The sequence below is a fragment of the Schistocerca americana genome, chromosome 3, assembly GCF_021461395.2.
Source record: "Schistocerca americana isolate TAMUIC-IGC-003095 chromosome 3, iqSchAmer2.1, whole genome shotgun sequence".
Taxonomy (NCBI): Eukaryota; Metazoa; Arthropoda; class Insecta; order Orthoptera; family Acrididae; genus Schistocerca; species Schistocerca americana.
Window position 1 is genome coordinate 272,383,716 of NC_060121.1, and position 13,756 is coordinate 272,397,471.

At 38.0% G+C, this 13,756-nt stretch overlaps 1 protein-coding gene across 1 annotated transcript in view; it reads left to right on the forward strand.

The window, feature by feature from the left end:
• LOC124606011 overlaps positions 1-13,756 on the forward strand; it is a gene marked incomplete at its 3' end in the record, with an annotated part of 268,057 nt that overhangs the window by 219,216 nt on the left and 35,085 nt on the right. Inside the window, exons 9-10 of the mRNA XM_047137974.1 lie at positions 1,907-2,051; positions 2,131-2,355. Coding sequence (XP_046993930.1) covers positions 1,907-2,051; positions 2,131-2,355 — 370 coding nt within the window. The remainder of the gene's footprint in view (positions 1-1,906; positions 2,052-2,130; positions 2,356-13,756) is intronic.

Below are 13,756 nucleotides of genomic sequence, written 5' to 3' on the forward strand. Positions count from 1 at the left end.
GACACCAAAAATGATGGCCAGTGCTTCCATTTTGTTCTGAGAGTAAAGCATCTGAGCTTGAGTAAGTACCTTTGGCATAAATACAATTGGCCTTCCATTCTCTAATTTATGAATCAGAACCTCCCTTAATCTGTGTGGAGATGCACCTAGGGTCAACACTAATGGCAAATGGGACGTGTAAGTCACAAGACTGGAAGGCTGATTGGAAGGGTTCAACTTCTGAAAAGCACGATTGCACTCTTCAGACCATTGGAAAGGTACAATTTTTATGAATGGACATGATATGGAGGTTGCCTGGGGAATAAATTACACATAGTCATTCACTTTTCCTAGGAATACTTGGAGATTCTTAATGGATATAGGCACAGGCATATTCTGAATACCTTCGACATATTCTGTGGCAGGCTGAAAGCGTTTTTCATTGAGGGTACAACCTTTATAAGTGATTAAAGGCTGAAAGAAGGCATGTTTTTACAAGTTACACATAAATAATATATGTGTAAAGGTTGCAAAAACCAAGCAGAGATTGCACAGCATCCATGGTATTACCAATGACAAGAATTTCACCAAGGTTATTGACACAGTATGGAATGCTGGCAGTAGTCTATTCAAGAAAACTCAGGAAAATTGTGTGGGCACTAGCCATGTCAAAAGGCATCCTGCTATATTAATACAGGGTGTATACACAAACAAGGAAAAGAAATTCCCAGATTTCCCGGTCATATGTGAAATGTCACGTTATTCACAACATTTCAGCCAGGGAGGGGCCATACTGTCTTCAGATTTGTATGAGGACTTCCTCATTACCAGTGTTTTAACCCTCAATTTGGGCCACAATGTTTATTAACTTAAACAACTTCTCTAACATGTGAATGTCCATGAATCAAAGCAGAAACAGTTCTTGGAGGGATATTCGTCAGAGTCACAAGAGAAACCTTTAGGAGACTGCTCTAGAGTAGAAGGACGACGTCCCAGTGTGACTAGCTGATTAACATGTATTTCATAAGCAAAGTCCCACATAGGCAAGAGATGGTGGAAACCACAAGTTCAGGATCCCTTGCACCAAACACATGATAAACAATCAGCACTACAAGTCTGCTTACGAAGGTGGTTCTATAGTAGCAAATTGAGGCTAAATAGCCTTTTATTTGGCCCACTCTGAACACTCATGTGAGCAGCTTATTGGCGATGTTACAAGTATCAGTATGTTTGTGTGATTAATTTGCACATCTGGCAAGGTTACTGAGTGGTTGACTGTTTCATACTTGTAACAGGAATATATATGAATTAAGGTAAAATGAATGAGAGAAGGAAAAATAATTCTGTTTCTATCATAATGGGAGAAATTAAACACATCAATCTATTTAAACAGTTGTCTACATGGTTTATGTGAGTTATTGTTGTTTCACCCAGTACATTTGCTCTCACTTCTAACCATGTTTAAGTATCCTTGCATAAGTGTCCTTTGTTTTCTTGATGTGAGCCGTTTCTTTTTTGTTACCATGGTCAGCCGACTTAACTTTGTGATGATTTCCAGTTCTTGATTTTCTGTTAATATATATCTCTTTTCAATTCATCCCATTCCATCATGCAACTCAAATTAAAATCATCATCCACTTTTTTTATGATCAGAACTTGTTTCAGGACTGTGATTGTCAGACTCTATGGCCAAAAGACTTTTTATTATGATTTTTGTTGCCTTTCCCAACTTGATAAGAACTTTATAAATCTTCCTGAACTTTAATACTCTTTGTTTTTCGTCTAAAGATCCTGCTGTCAATATATAATAATTCAGGTTTTGTATTTATATGGTTGCAAATATAAACCAATGTTCTACATTCATGCTGGCTTTTGAACACGATTTTTTAATGTCTTTAGCTTTTGAAATCCATGGACTTTTTTTCAGAGGGAACTATCGTTCTCTTTGGGTTGGTGTAATGTGGGCTTTACCTTCAGGGACTGGCGTTGCCTTAGCATTACTTCAAGGCAGTGCTGGACCACTGATTGGTGTTGCCATTTCTGCATCCTTGCTGCCACCAGCTGTAAATTGTGTAGGTATTTTTTTCCTGTTATGTACTCTTGCATTAAATTATTAGACAACACATAAAATCTATTTTTTTTTCATTCTAGGGCATTATGTGGGCTCTAGCATGTACTGTGGTGAATGATAAAAATTACACAGTGCTAGTTCTCCAGGGTGAAGACCCATCGCAGCCCAACTTCACATCAGGATATGAACCACTATATTACGATGACAGCAAAGCAAAAGAACTGTCTGTCATGGGAATTATTAGTCTGTGTCTCACTTTAATCAACATTTGTTGCATATTTATCTGTGCAATACTTGTTCTGAAGGTGAGTTCATCATTCAGATTAAATTTGTCCCTCATTATGTCTTACATAGAGATATTCAGTTCTCTGTATATTAATTATAAGCCTTTATATATCATAGGCCTACTCTTCTCCAGCTTTTGAATGGGCTTACCATATTTTCCTGGGTCCTACCCAGGACATATTACCGTATTTTTGAAAGTACTTAAAAGTCTTAATAGTCTACCGCAGCATTACTCTTTATTTATTCAGTTCCATTTTTCACTAGACACAACTTTTTCAGAAATGATTTGTTTGTTTTAATTACATCATTAAAGTCACAATTAGAAAGTTCTTAATTAATTTTAAAATTTAGCAGATGATTAACAATAGATACTGAAAGTGTACCCATTTTTACAAACCAAATGTTCTTCACAATTGAAAAAACTCTCTAAACTAGAAAAGATATATCAGGCAAAGATGTCACAAACTGAACCATTTTAGAAATATTGCAACATGAAATACCAGTCTTTTGAAACACCTTAAAAATTGATTTCCAATTTTCAGAATTGATTTCCTTTTCAGAACTTGAACCACAGTCTACCATTTGCTTTATAGTTACCTGGTTCAACAATGTGCATTCATTAAGTGGGTCATCAATATTTATGGAATCTTTTATAATTTTGTTAACTACCTTTACACTTTCTTCTGAATCAGATCAGATAATTTCAGTTCATAAATTTATTTACTGAAACTTTCTAACTTTAAGAAAACTCATGAGTACTGGGTACTAGGATTATGAAAATTGTGTACACTTGAGAATAATTTTTGTTCCTGAACATCAGCAATATAGAAAAGACAGATTGCTACTTAGGATCAAGAAGACAGGTCAAGTTGGAAACAGACACAATTAAGAGACACTCACATATAGCTTTCAGCCACAGCTTTCCTCAGTAAAACACACACACACACACACACACACACACACACACACACACACACACACACACAATAGTGTGTGTATGTGTCTCTCTTTTACAGATGAAGGCCTTGGCCGAAAGATATATGTGAACTTTTTTAATTGTGCCTGTCAACAACATGACATATCTTCCTACCTGGAGTTTCCATTGTTTGTTTCTGAGCATCAGTATTTTCTTTTAGAGTGCATAGAAATTCTTTGGTAGGAGATAGCATAAAACATTAAACACACATTTTCTATTGCTAAACGGGAGGTGAAAAATGAATTGAGATAGAATGATCAAAATCATTTAAATGAGTTACTTTACACATGGTAACAACATAAGCACATTGCACCTGTTGTCATGCTAAATGACTACATGAAAAGCTGTGGTGGACCTGATAGCAACACCTCCCCATTCATATCAGTGCTTACTCCTGGGTTAGCTGAGAGAGGCACAGCTGTAAGAGAAGTTTTAAATATGTGATGTCAAACAAGCAAGTCTAAATTTAAAAAAAAAGTCCTTGGCTCTCAAAGTTCTCAAATGCCAGACATTTTTGCAATCCTGGAGAAATCTGCAATTTCAGACAGCACTAAAAATCCTAAAGTGTCTGAGCTAATGCTGGACACATGGTAAGCCTCCTTCTGAAACGCACAACTTTTATTTTCACTATCTTCACAATTATAAGGGTCATTCCCATATAACTAAATTTCCCTCTACTGAACTTAAGGCATGACCTAAGTATATCTTGAAGAGAGTTAATGGCATTAGGCAGCTTCTTTGCAGTGCCTTTGAGAACAAAAATTCTGAGGAAACTTCATTCACAATCTTCACTGTGCTAGCACCTTTCATATAAAATTGTTTAACAGTTTCATGGAGGTATTCAATAAACCATTATTTTTCAGACAGCTTATCTTAGATGTTGGAGGCATGTTATAGGTCTTTTACAAATATGTAAATGAAGTGTGTGGTCATTCCTCTGAGGAGATAAATAAAGAGTGAAAAAAATTCATTTTTCATAAAAAGACACTGCAAAAGCAAGTAATGTATTATAACAAAGGATAAAATAATAAATTAATGGTTCTCATTAGATGAATACATCACTGGGTGAATCATATATCATTGTAAAATGAGGGAACATTTATTTTACAAGAAGATAGAGTGGCTGGCCAGTACTTATTTTAGGAGCAAAATTTTAGTACTGCCAATAAAAACACTTAAAAGCAGAAAAAAATATTCAAAGCTTTTGGAATGTTTTACATCTTCCTTAAGTGAGGATGAGGTTGGGAGGAAAATACTTATTGTGAGGACACAGGCAAACATTAAGGGAACAGCTACAGAGAGAATAGGAGATCAAAGGCAGATACTATGTCAGCTTCAGCTCAAACATGATAGAAGGGACACAATAAGAAGTAAAGGTGAAGGATAGTGAAAAGTTATTGAATAAATAATGAAAATCTACCTTCAGAAAATTGGGAGTTTCCTTCCAATTCTTAGCGAAATTATTCATTTCTCTTCCTCTGTAATGCATCTTCATTTCTCATTCTGTGGTTTCTAAACTGAATCTGGCATGGTGCTTACCTTTGACCTTCTACCTCTCTGAAAACTCATGTGGTCTCTATACTACCTGCATGGAGAACTCTGGTCTTGGAGTGTAGAACTTTATGCATATGTGTAACTTCCTGTTGTTTGCTTTATACACCACATTGCAATTAGGCAAAAACTTTTGATTGTTCTGTGTATGATGAGAATTACTTACTTATTTCTTGTTACAAACCTTATACCATTTGAAGTCTTCCTGTCTTGTTTGATGCCTATGAAGTTTCAAGGGAGTTCTTCCTCACTTTACTTCTTTTTGATCTATATCAAGAACTTCAGACAGTTGTAAAATGAGTGTCACACTCAGATGAGATTAATGTTCACTTCGTGTTTATTCTTTGTAAACATTTTGGGTGTAAGATTTTTAATTTGTGATGTAATATTTGTAAGGTAATATTATAGGTTTTACAACACAGATCAGTAAGCTTCACATTCTGTATTTGGTTTCGTATTGTTCATAAGTGACAAAGACGGATTAACATAGATGTTTGTGTAATGATTATTGTTGAACACTATCTGTCTGTTGAACATGATGAAACCAAAACACTGACTGACTTGATAGTGCTTAACGTAACATATGTTGTGTCCATCAGTGTAATGAAATAGATGAACACTGTAGTATACATCAAACACTGTAGAATGATTAAAGCATAAATGTACTTATCTACAGTGTATTCAGTATAAAGCGTACATAACTATGCATAATGTAGTTCTCTCTCTCTCTCTCTCTCTCTCTCTCTCTCTCTCTCTCTCTCTCTCTCTCTCTCTCTCTCTCTCTCTCTCCCTCCCTCCCTCCCTCCCTCCCTCCCTCCCTCCCCCTCTCCCTCTCCCTCCTCTCTCATTTTTCCACTAGTGGTAGTTATCAATATTCACTAGAGCAATAGCATTGTTCTAGGTTTGTAAAGTTCTCACCGACGTCATGTTAGGTTTGTAAGATCTCGTGCCACTGCTATCTTTATGCTTGGTGTGAGAGTAGACTGGCAATAACCTGAATGTAATCTAAGGCTGAGCTCTTAGTGTGGCAATTGGAGACATATGTAGTGCTACCTGACAGCATATAGTTAGAGCTCTATAACAGCAGCTTGCTGTGGCTTATTTGAATGTTTATTCTACAGAGATACGAGTGAAGCACGATGCACTGTTTCCAGTTGATGAAGGCACTGCTGATACCACACAATGTGCTGCATTGAAACAAATTACTGACTCAGAACTGACATAGGAGATCACAATTTTGTTGCTGGGCTGTGACTGACTGCAACTTGGTGCTTGACACCTGTTTATAGACATACAGACATTAAAATACTAGCCTTTTCCCTGTGGCTTTATCTGCAAATGTGTTCGACACATATATAGTTCAAATGTACTCCTTCCCCTCTTTGTGTCCACTTCTTCCTCGCTTTCTCTGTCCACCTCCTCCTCCCACTTCTGTCTGTCTCCTCTTCCCCATACTCTCAGTCTCTTCCCCTCTCTTTGTCCATTTCCTCCATCCCCTCTCTCTTTGTCTATTTCCTCCATCCCCTCTCTCTTTCCATTTCCAACTCCCCCTCTCCCTTTTTCACCTGACTACCACCCCTCTACATCTTCCATCTCCCTCTTATGCATATCCCTTTGTACATTTCCTCCTCCACCTCAATCTGTCCATCCCCTCCTATATACTTCTCGCCTTGTCCCTAGCCACGCTCATAGGCCCCTGCAACACAGTTCAGTAACACAGGCCAGACTAGTCCCACAACATACCTGTCAGGCAGGTTAGGCTACATGTTGGGGCCTGCAAAATTGTTTCTTCCCCAGATGCAGGCTGCCCTGTGAAGAAGGTTGGCAGGCCGATACTGTTCCCACACAACAAGCCTGTTGTGAGGGGCAGCATGTATGCCAGTGGCTGAATTTTTTGCCATATCTCTACACCTGTTGGAGTTAGGAGGTTATAAACCCCATATTGCTTATAACTGTAAGACCTGTTGTTTCTCTGACAAATTTGGTTGAAATCGATTCAGGGTTTTGGGAGGAGATCCTGGAAAGCTATTAAATTTTGGATATTAATGTAAAAGGCAGGAAAATTAAAATGTACAAAGATGCAATTGTTAATGAACTAAATTTGTTCAACCAAAAGCTGTATGACTGCAAAATGGCAGAATAATAGGTACTGTTTCACGAGAGAGAAGTTTTTAGGTACATTGGGATTTTCAAACCCTGTCAAGAATTTACTGAAAGTTATATTTTCTTTCTGGCATATTTTGTTAACTGACATGTTATTTTAGGAATGTTGCATCTTTTGGAAGCAGAAAAATTGAGGCTGCAAAACTGTAATACTGGATTTTGGAAAGAATTACACTAGACTCTCACTAATCTGGCCCTCACTAGTACGACCTGTCAGTAATCCAGTGCACATCCAAAAACATGTGCACAATGAATTATTGTGCACAACAATGCTTAGTCAAACAGTGCTTTATATACTGTATTTGAAATTGTAGCTTTCTTTACAGTTTGGAATTATGTCTTCTAAAACGAAACACGTTACACTAGACCTCAAGCAGAAACTCGAAATTTTACATAAGTTAAATTGAGGTTCTTCACAGGAAGCCATTGCTGCTGAGTTCAGTGTTGGATGAGCAACTATTTATGATGTCAAAAAGAAAGACGTTATTCAACAGTACTCAATACAAATGGATAGTGACTTGGGAAAATGGAAGATTATGCAAAAGAGTGAGAATGAAGAACTGGACGTAGCTAGCTGTTTATAGATGGTTCATACAACAATGCAGTAAAGGGATTCCAGTCAGTGGCCCGATTATAAAGGAAAAAGCAGCTGGATGTAACAAATGACTTGCCAGTAGTAACTTGTTTGCAGCGAGCAAAGGTTGGCTCTCAAACTGGAGAAAACAACACAGCATTCGGCATCTGACAGTCACTCAGCTTATGATAACCAAGTTACAGAAGATAACGGAGGAACAAGATTTAACTGCTGATGCCTTGTATAATGCTGATGAAACAGGACTCTTTTACAAGATGTTTCCTTCAAAAATATTAGCTGCCAAGAACAAGAAGGAAGCTCGTGATTACAAGCAACAGAAACAGCGTGTGTTGTAATCCAAATGGGAGTCATAGACTACTGCTTGTGATGATTGGAAAATTTCAACATCCATGTTGTTTTCAACACACTGACATAAATACTCAACCAGTGCAGGATTGCACTCAGAAGAAAGCATGGATGGACAGACAAATATTCTCTCAGTGGTTCCATGAAACATTTGTACCAGCAGTGAGAAAAGAGCTAAAGAAGGAAAAGCTTCCACAGAAAGCTATCCTTATAATTGACAATGCTCCCAGTCATCCTTCAGATGTTTCTCTAAAGTCTGATGGTATACATGTACCAGCACTCTTGCTCCCACCCAATGTGACAGCCCTAATTTGGCCCATGGACCAGGGAATTTTGGGATCAATTAAACGTCATTATCAACATTCACTTCTCGTCTCCTTGCTGAATGAAAGTGACTCTATCGAGACTATGCTGAAGGCATGGTAAGCAATTAACATATGTTATGTTGTTTTCCAAGCAGCCGAAGCATGGGATGAAGTGGAGAATGCTACCATAATGAAGAGCTGGAGTAAATTGTGGCCATCCATTGATGCCGAGTTGAACCCAGTAATGAGGGACAACGATGAGCCAGTCAATTTGGAATTGTCAATTACTTCATACACTGACATGTTCCACAACCTTTCATGAGGAGAAGAAATTGATGATGAAGATGTTACTAAGTGGCTGAATGAGGTGTACTGTATATGGTCATGGAAGGGGGAAGAAGGTTGTTACATATGCCTTGTGACAAAGTTGTGCAGGAGGCTGAGCAGTCAGGACTTGAGAGTGGGCATCCAGGGCTGCCATTAAATGACAGAACTGGAAATTAGGTACAATAAGGAGAATATATTTCAGTGTATGGCATACAAGGGGTGCACCTAGGGTCAGAAGTTACCAGGTTTAGGCCAGTCTAGGACGTTGAACAATTAATTGAAATGGGCAACAGAAGGGGAAGCGGTTCATGTTAACTTATGTTGGAGGCCAGTCATGAAAAGCAGAGCCAGAGGATCTGCCTTCCGAAAAGACATCTGTTCTACTTGAGGTCTGGATTACAAAAGAGAGAGGCAACTGTGTTCTGCACTGCAGAACACTCCAGTGTCACGCATGTGACATGTATCCCATGCATGCTATTGGCTAAAACCAACGGCATGAATTCACTAGCAGCTTCAGCAGAGGTCTCAGGGCATCTCTTGTCAGCAGCTTTAACTGGAAAGAACTGCCTCAGTTTTGAAAGACAGGCAACTTGTGTCATGTAGGCACAGCATAAGTTGCTCTAGGAGTAAATTTGTAAACATTTGACTGGGGATTTGCAATAAATTTTTTAAACCAATTCCCTAAAATATTCCTTGATTGACTGCTACCATGTACATTCCTTCCCCCTTCCAGAGAAGTGGTGACTAACATTGTTTACAAAATGGCATCCGTCACTCTCTGGAAAGACAGTTTGCCCTAATAGGGGCCTTAATACTATGGGAGGGATCTGTTACAAGATTTCATTTAGTGTATGTAAGTGGGAGGGGACTTACATGCAGTCAAGTTTATCAAATTTCATGAGTTAAGAAAATAATAAAATATTAATTATTCAAATTTTGTGCAGAAATACAATGTCTGAAATCATTAGTATAACAAAATACAACAGAAAACCGACGATTATAACAAAATATTTAATTCTATGGTAATCAAAGTATTTGAGTAAGAAATATAATAAATCGACTTACTGCAGAGCATTAACACCTGGCTTGGTTGGAATTTGATTAAGTACATTTGAAAAAGAGGAATAACCTTAGTAAAATCTTGCTATGTCATCTGACTATTTTTGAGGGTAGTAGTTGCACAAAGTTGCTGAGTCTATGAAATATTAACACATTTCAGTAAAATGGAGGATTGATGTACAAAGTACAAGAGATGGGGTACCATAAAACACATATAATTCAAACCTTATCTATCTTAATATATGGTAAAATACAGAGTACAAAGCCTTTTCTTATATTGACAAAACACTGAAATTAAGGATGAAGTCAGGGGATAGCAAAGATTACACATTTAAATTACCTCTCAGGATAATATTCCTTATGCACATCACTTATTTTGTCATGTAAATTAATTAGTTAAAAGTGGGGCAAATGCAAATTAACAAGGTTGAAATGTGACCAAGTTGTGGTCTGAATGGTTAAGAACTTCTCAGTCGTCAATAGTTTCAATTTTTTCTTAATAATATGACTCAACCACAATGTTTTACAAATCTGTTATGGTAATTATTAACAAACTGTTCTATATAGTAAAATTACAACTATAAAAACTGAAGAACAAGACCAGAACAGCCCTTGTTTGAGTGCCAATTGCAAATGAGGACTGGTTACAACCTTATTTTTTACTCTAAAACGGCAATGTGCAAGAAAAATATATGTCCCATCAACTGTTCTTAGAGTTTACTGTTTTCAGATTATCATGGGACTGTCATATGACATAAAATGAGCTTGTAAGAAACAGTTATAGGCATGGAGAAACACACAGGCAAAACTCTAGAAAAGATAATTAAAATGTGTGTTTGCGGCGAAAAAACAGCTAACAATAGCCTCATCCTTTTCATAAAACTTCACATAAAAAAGGGAAAGAACGCAGTGAGTTTATAATCAGTTCATTAAATATGAAAAGATTCACATCTAGAATGTGGTTCTGTGTGACAGAAGCTCACACATTGTTTGTAAACAAACTTCGACTGACGGGAGAAGAGCACATGGCTTGCCCGGCGGGAAAGGAGAGATATGCTTCTGTGACATCAACAAACTTTAATGGCGCTTCTCTCTAGTAGGGTAATAGAGGGGATATTATCTGTGGTGCAACACACATGATGTGGGAGGGGAAAGAGCGCAGAGGTAAGCACAAGGGATGAGAAAGTGTGAGAGGGGTGAAGGAGAAGAGGCAGTGGCACTTTCAGCACTTGGCACAGCACAGGTGTGCCTGCTAAGGTAATCTAGAAGAAAATGTGTTTTGAAGCGCAGCTGGTGGTGTGTACCAGTGGCATAATGCAAAGTATGCGTAAAAACAGAGAAAGACAATGCTGGATAACAGATGGTCAAACACTGGTAATGATCGGCAGAGAGCAACACAAAATTTGTACATGAAGAGATCCTAACTGTCATAGGGCAAAATCAAATGCATGGCAGTACAGTAAACAACATTTAAGAAGGCTCAGTTAAGATTGTTAGTACAAAATGTGCCTTAATTCTTAAATAGATATTGGACAACAGAGTGCATCTCTGTGTTGATTTTCAGGAAACACAGAATTCATAAAACACTGGCCATCCGTTATAGGAATTTGTTGTCTGCATAAAGACTACAACAGAGTTGCCTCAAGATGATGAAAATTCTGACATGTAATGGCCGGAGTGTATGACAGAGTACTGAAGGACTTAATATATTGTGCACAAGATGTAGGTAAGAAAAAAGTAAATGTTAATTTCATGGGACACAGGTCAGGAAAGTTTTGTAAAGAGAGACTGAAGGGAAACAATCAATTTGGCAGACATGAGAGTTAAACTCACATAATCATTTTTAACCCTTAGTGACAGCTTGAAAGAAAACAGGGAAATAAATGCTTGTAAACTGTGAAAGGACTTAGTTCATCTGCAAAGCAGTGGAACATTAGTTCCAAAAGTTAGATGAAACTTCGAAGTATCACAATCCATTGAACAATAAAAGACAAATAGGATAGACACCGCAAGGTTTGACAACAAAATGAAAAGTTCAATGATGTACGCTTGTAAAAAGTAGCATTGTAGAAAAACTTTAGTAAGGTAAACTTGATGCATTCTTTTGAAAGGAAAAACAATATCTTAGTCAATAGAAGAGATCTACAAGTGAAATACAGTACAACACCAAAATTCTGCAACAAAGCTGAATAATGCAAGTAATTTAATTCACCACATCGTGAAGACCTATACAGTAGTTGAGAGACGGCACCTTTAAACACCTCAAATTCTTCAAAATACCTAAACTTCCCACATAATACAAATACTGTAGGTGTGCACCTGGGCCATCCTTCTCATACAAAATTGTAACTGTTACTTACGATGACTTAATATTTATACTCTATATAATACTCTCCATACATTGTCACTCACAACTTATACAATAAATGACTTCTAAATTATATTAAAATACTTACTTACGGGGGAAGATGAAGAATAGGGAGAGAAGTGGTAGCATTTGGGGGCGTAACTGGCTTATCGCAAGGTGACAGCTGTGCTAGTCCATGTGTTTGCACCATGCTCTGCTTATAGTAAGTGTTCACTGGTAACATAACATCCAATTTAAATGACTCCAAAACTGTGTATCAACTGGAAACTCGTTGCCTGGTAAAATGAATCATGGCTAATGGATCTGCTCTGACCTCTGTGGTGGCAGTATAAAACAGACCATTTAACATAACCTACAACAACACACACAGGAACTCTTGCCTATACATAATTATCTTCAACCACATGACCGCCGGATCTTGTGCCTGCTCACTAATAACCTCAATAAAACAACATATTACATATCTTCATATCAACAAAACTTCGCTGCCCTCTGGGGGTAACAGCTAGAAGTCATCAATCCTCTATCAACTTAGAGGGGTGGAACAGATCAATTCTCTTTCCTCATTATAAGTTTTATTATGGTAAATTGTGTAATACATCGTAGTTTCGTGCATTGAGTTAACCAATCAAGGAACTACCACTTACGAAAAACAGATGACACAGACAGAAAAAGAATAAATGGCCAGGAAAGAGGATGCAGAGGGACAAGAAAGAAAAGGAAGAGAAGGTAGAAGAAGTTCATTCCTTTCGTTCCACAATCTGACATGTCACACAACGTCTTATCAGTTTCGGCAACACAAGTGCTAATCATGTAATTATGACTGTGTATGTGCTCGGGGCCTAAAGTCGCCTAGGCCCAGTAGTAAACAACAGACCTCACCAGGACCGTCAGAATCCAATGGTTTGTTGCTTTTCTTACAAGGCCTGAATGCTGATTTCACATCTGTGGTCTTGCAATAAAAACGAACTCCCATCAAGGTAAAAAGATTTAGTGCACCATTGATTTCAGAAACCTTGCAGACGCGGTATGATGGCACATGGCGTTACAGAGCCCTTAAAGCACTTGTGTCTGTGGAGCAAGGAGAAGGAACCTACTTTCATCATAGGGTGGAGAAATGATGCTCATAGGAAAGATGAAAGGAAAAAAAGAGTTGATCATGACACGAAAACGAAACGGAACAGCTAGGAGACTTTGTGGTTGCCTAACACATTGTGCAAGCTGCACTTCCCTGGAGATTAATTGAAAGACCTCAAAAAAAAAAAAAAAAAAAACTTTTTAACTATCCAACCAACAAACAGGTGAAGTGCTTATCTAAGAACAAATACACATTCAAGATACCTTATAGTAATCAGACTCACAAAATTTCAAAGTTCAAATTGTCCTAGGTAAAGACACCTCCAAAAAACAGGCAATAACTGCATAAGATACAAAATTTACCTGTTTACTATAATTTACTGATCTCTTCTCCAAACAAATGACTGCAAGTGCCTCACTACATGCCAACACTCACAGTACAGTCGTTGTGTCACAACGTGCAGAAGCAGCGGCTAAGGACCATATGCACTGGTACCCGCATGGCAGTGGTGTGGATGGCGGGGTGTCTGGCTGCACGGCGCTGAAAGAACACACCCCGAGTGTTGAGGCCAGGACCCAAACACAGATGGCAATGGGGAGCTGACCGGCGGCCAACATGGGGCAGCAGGTGGATGGCGGCAGCGGCAGAGAAGCC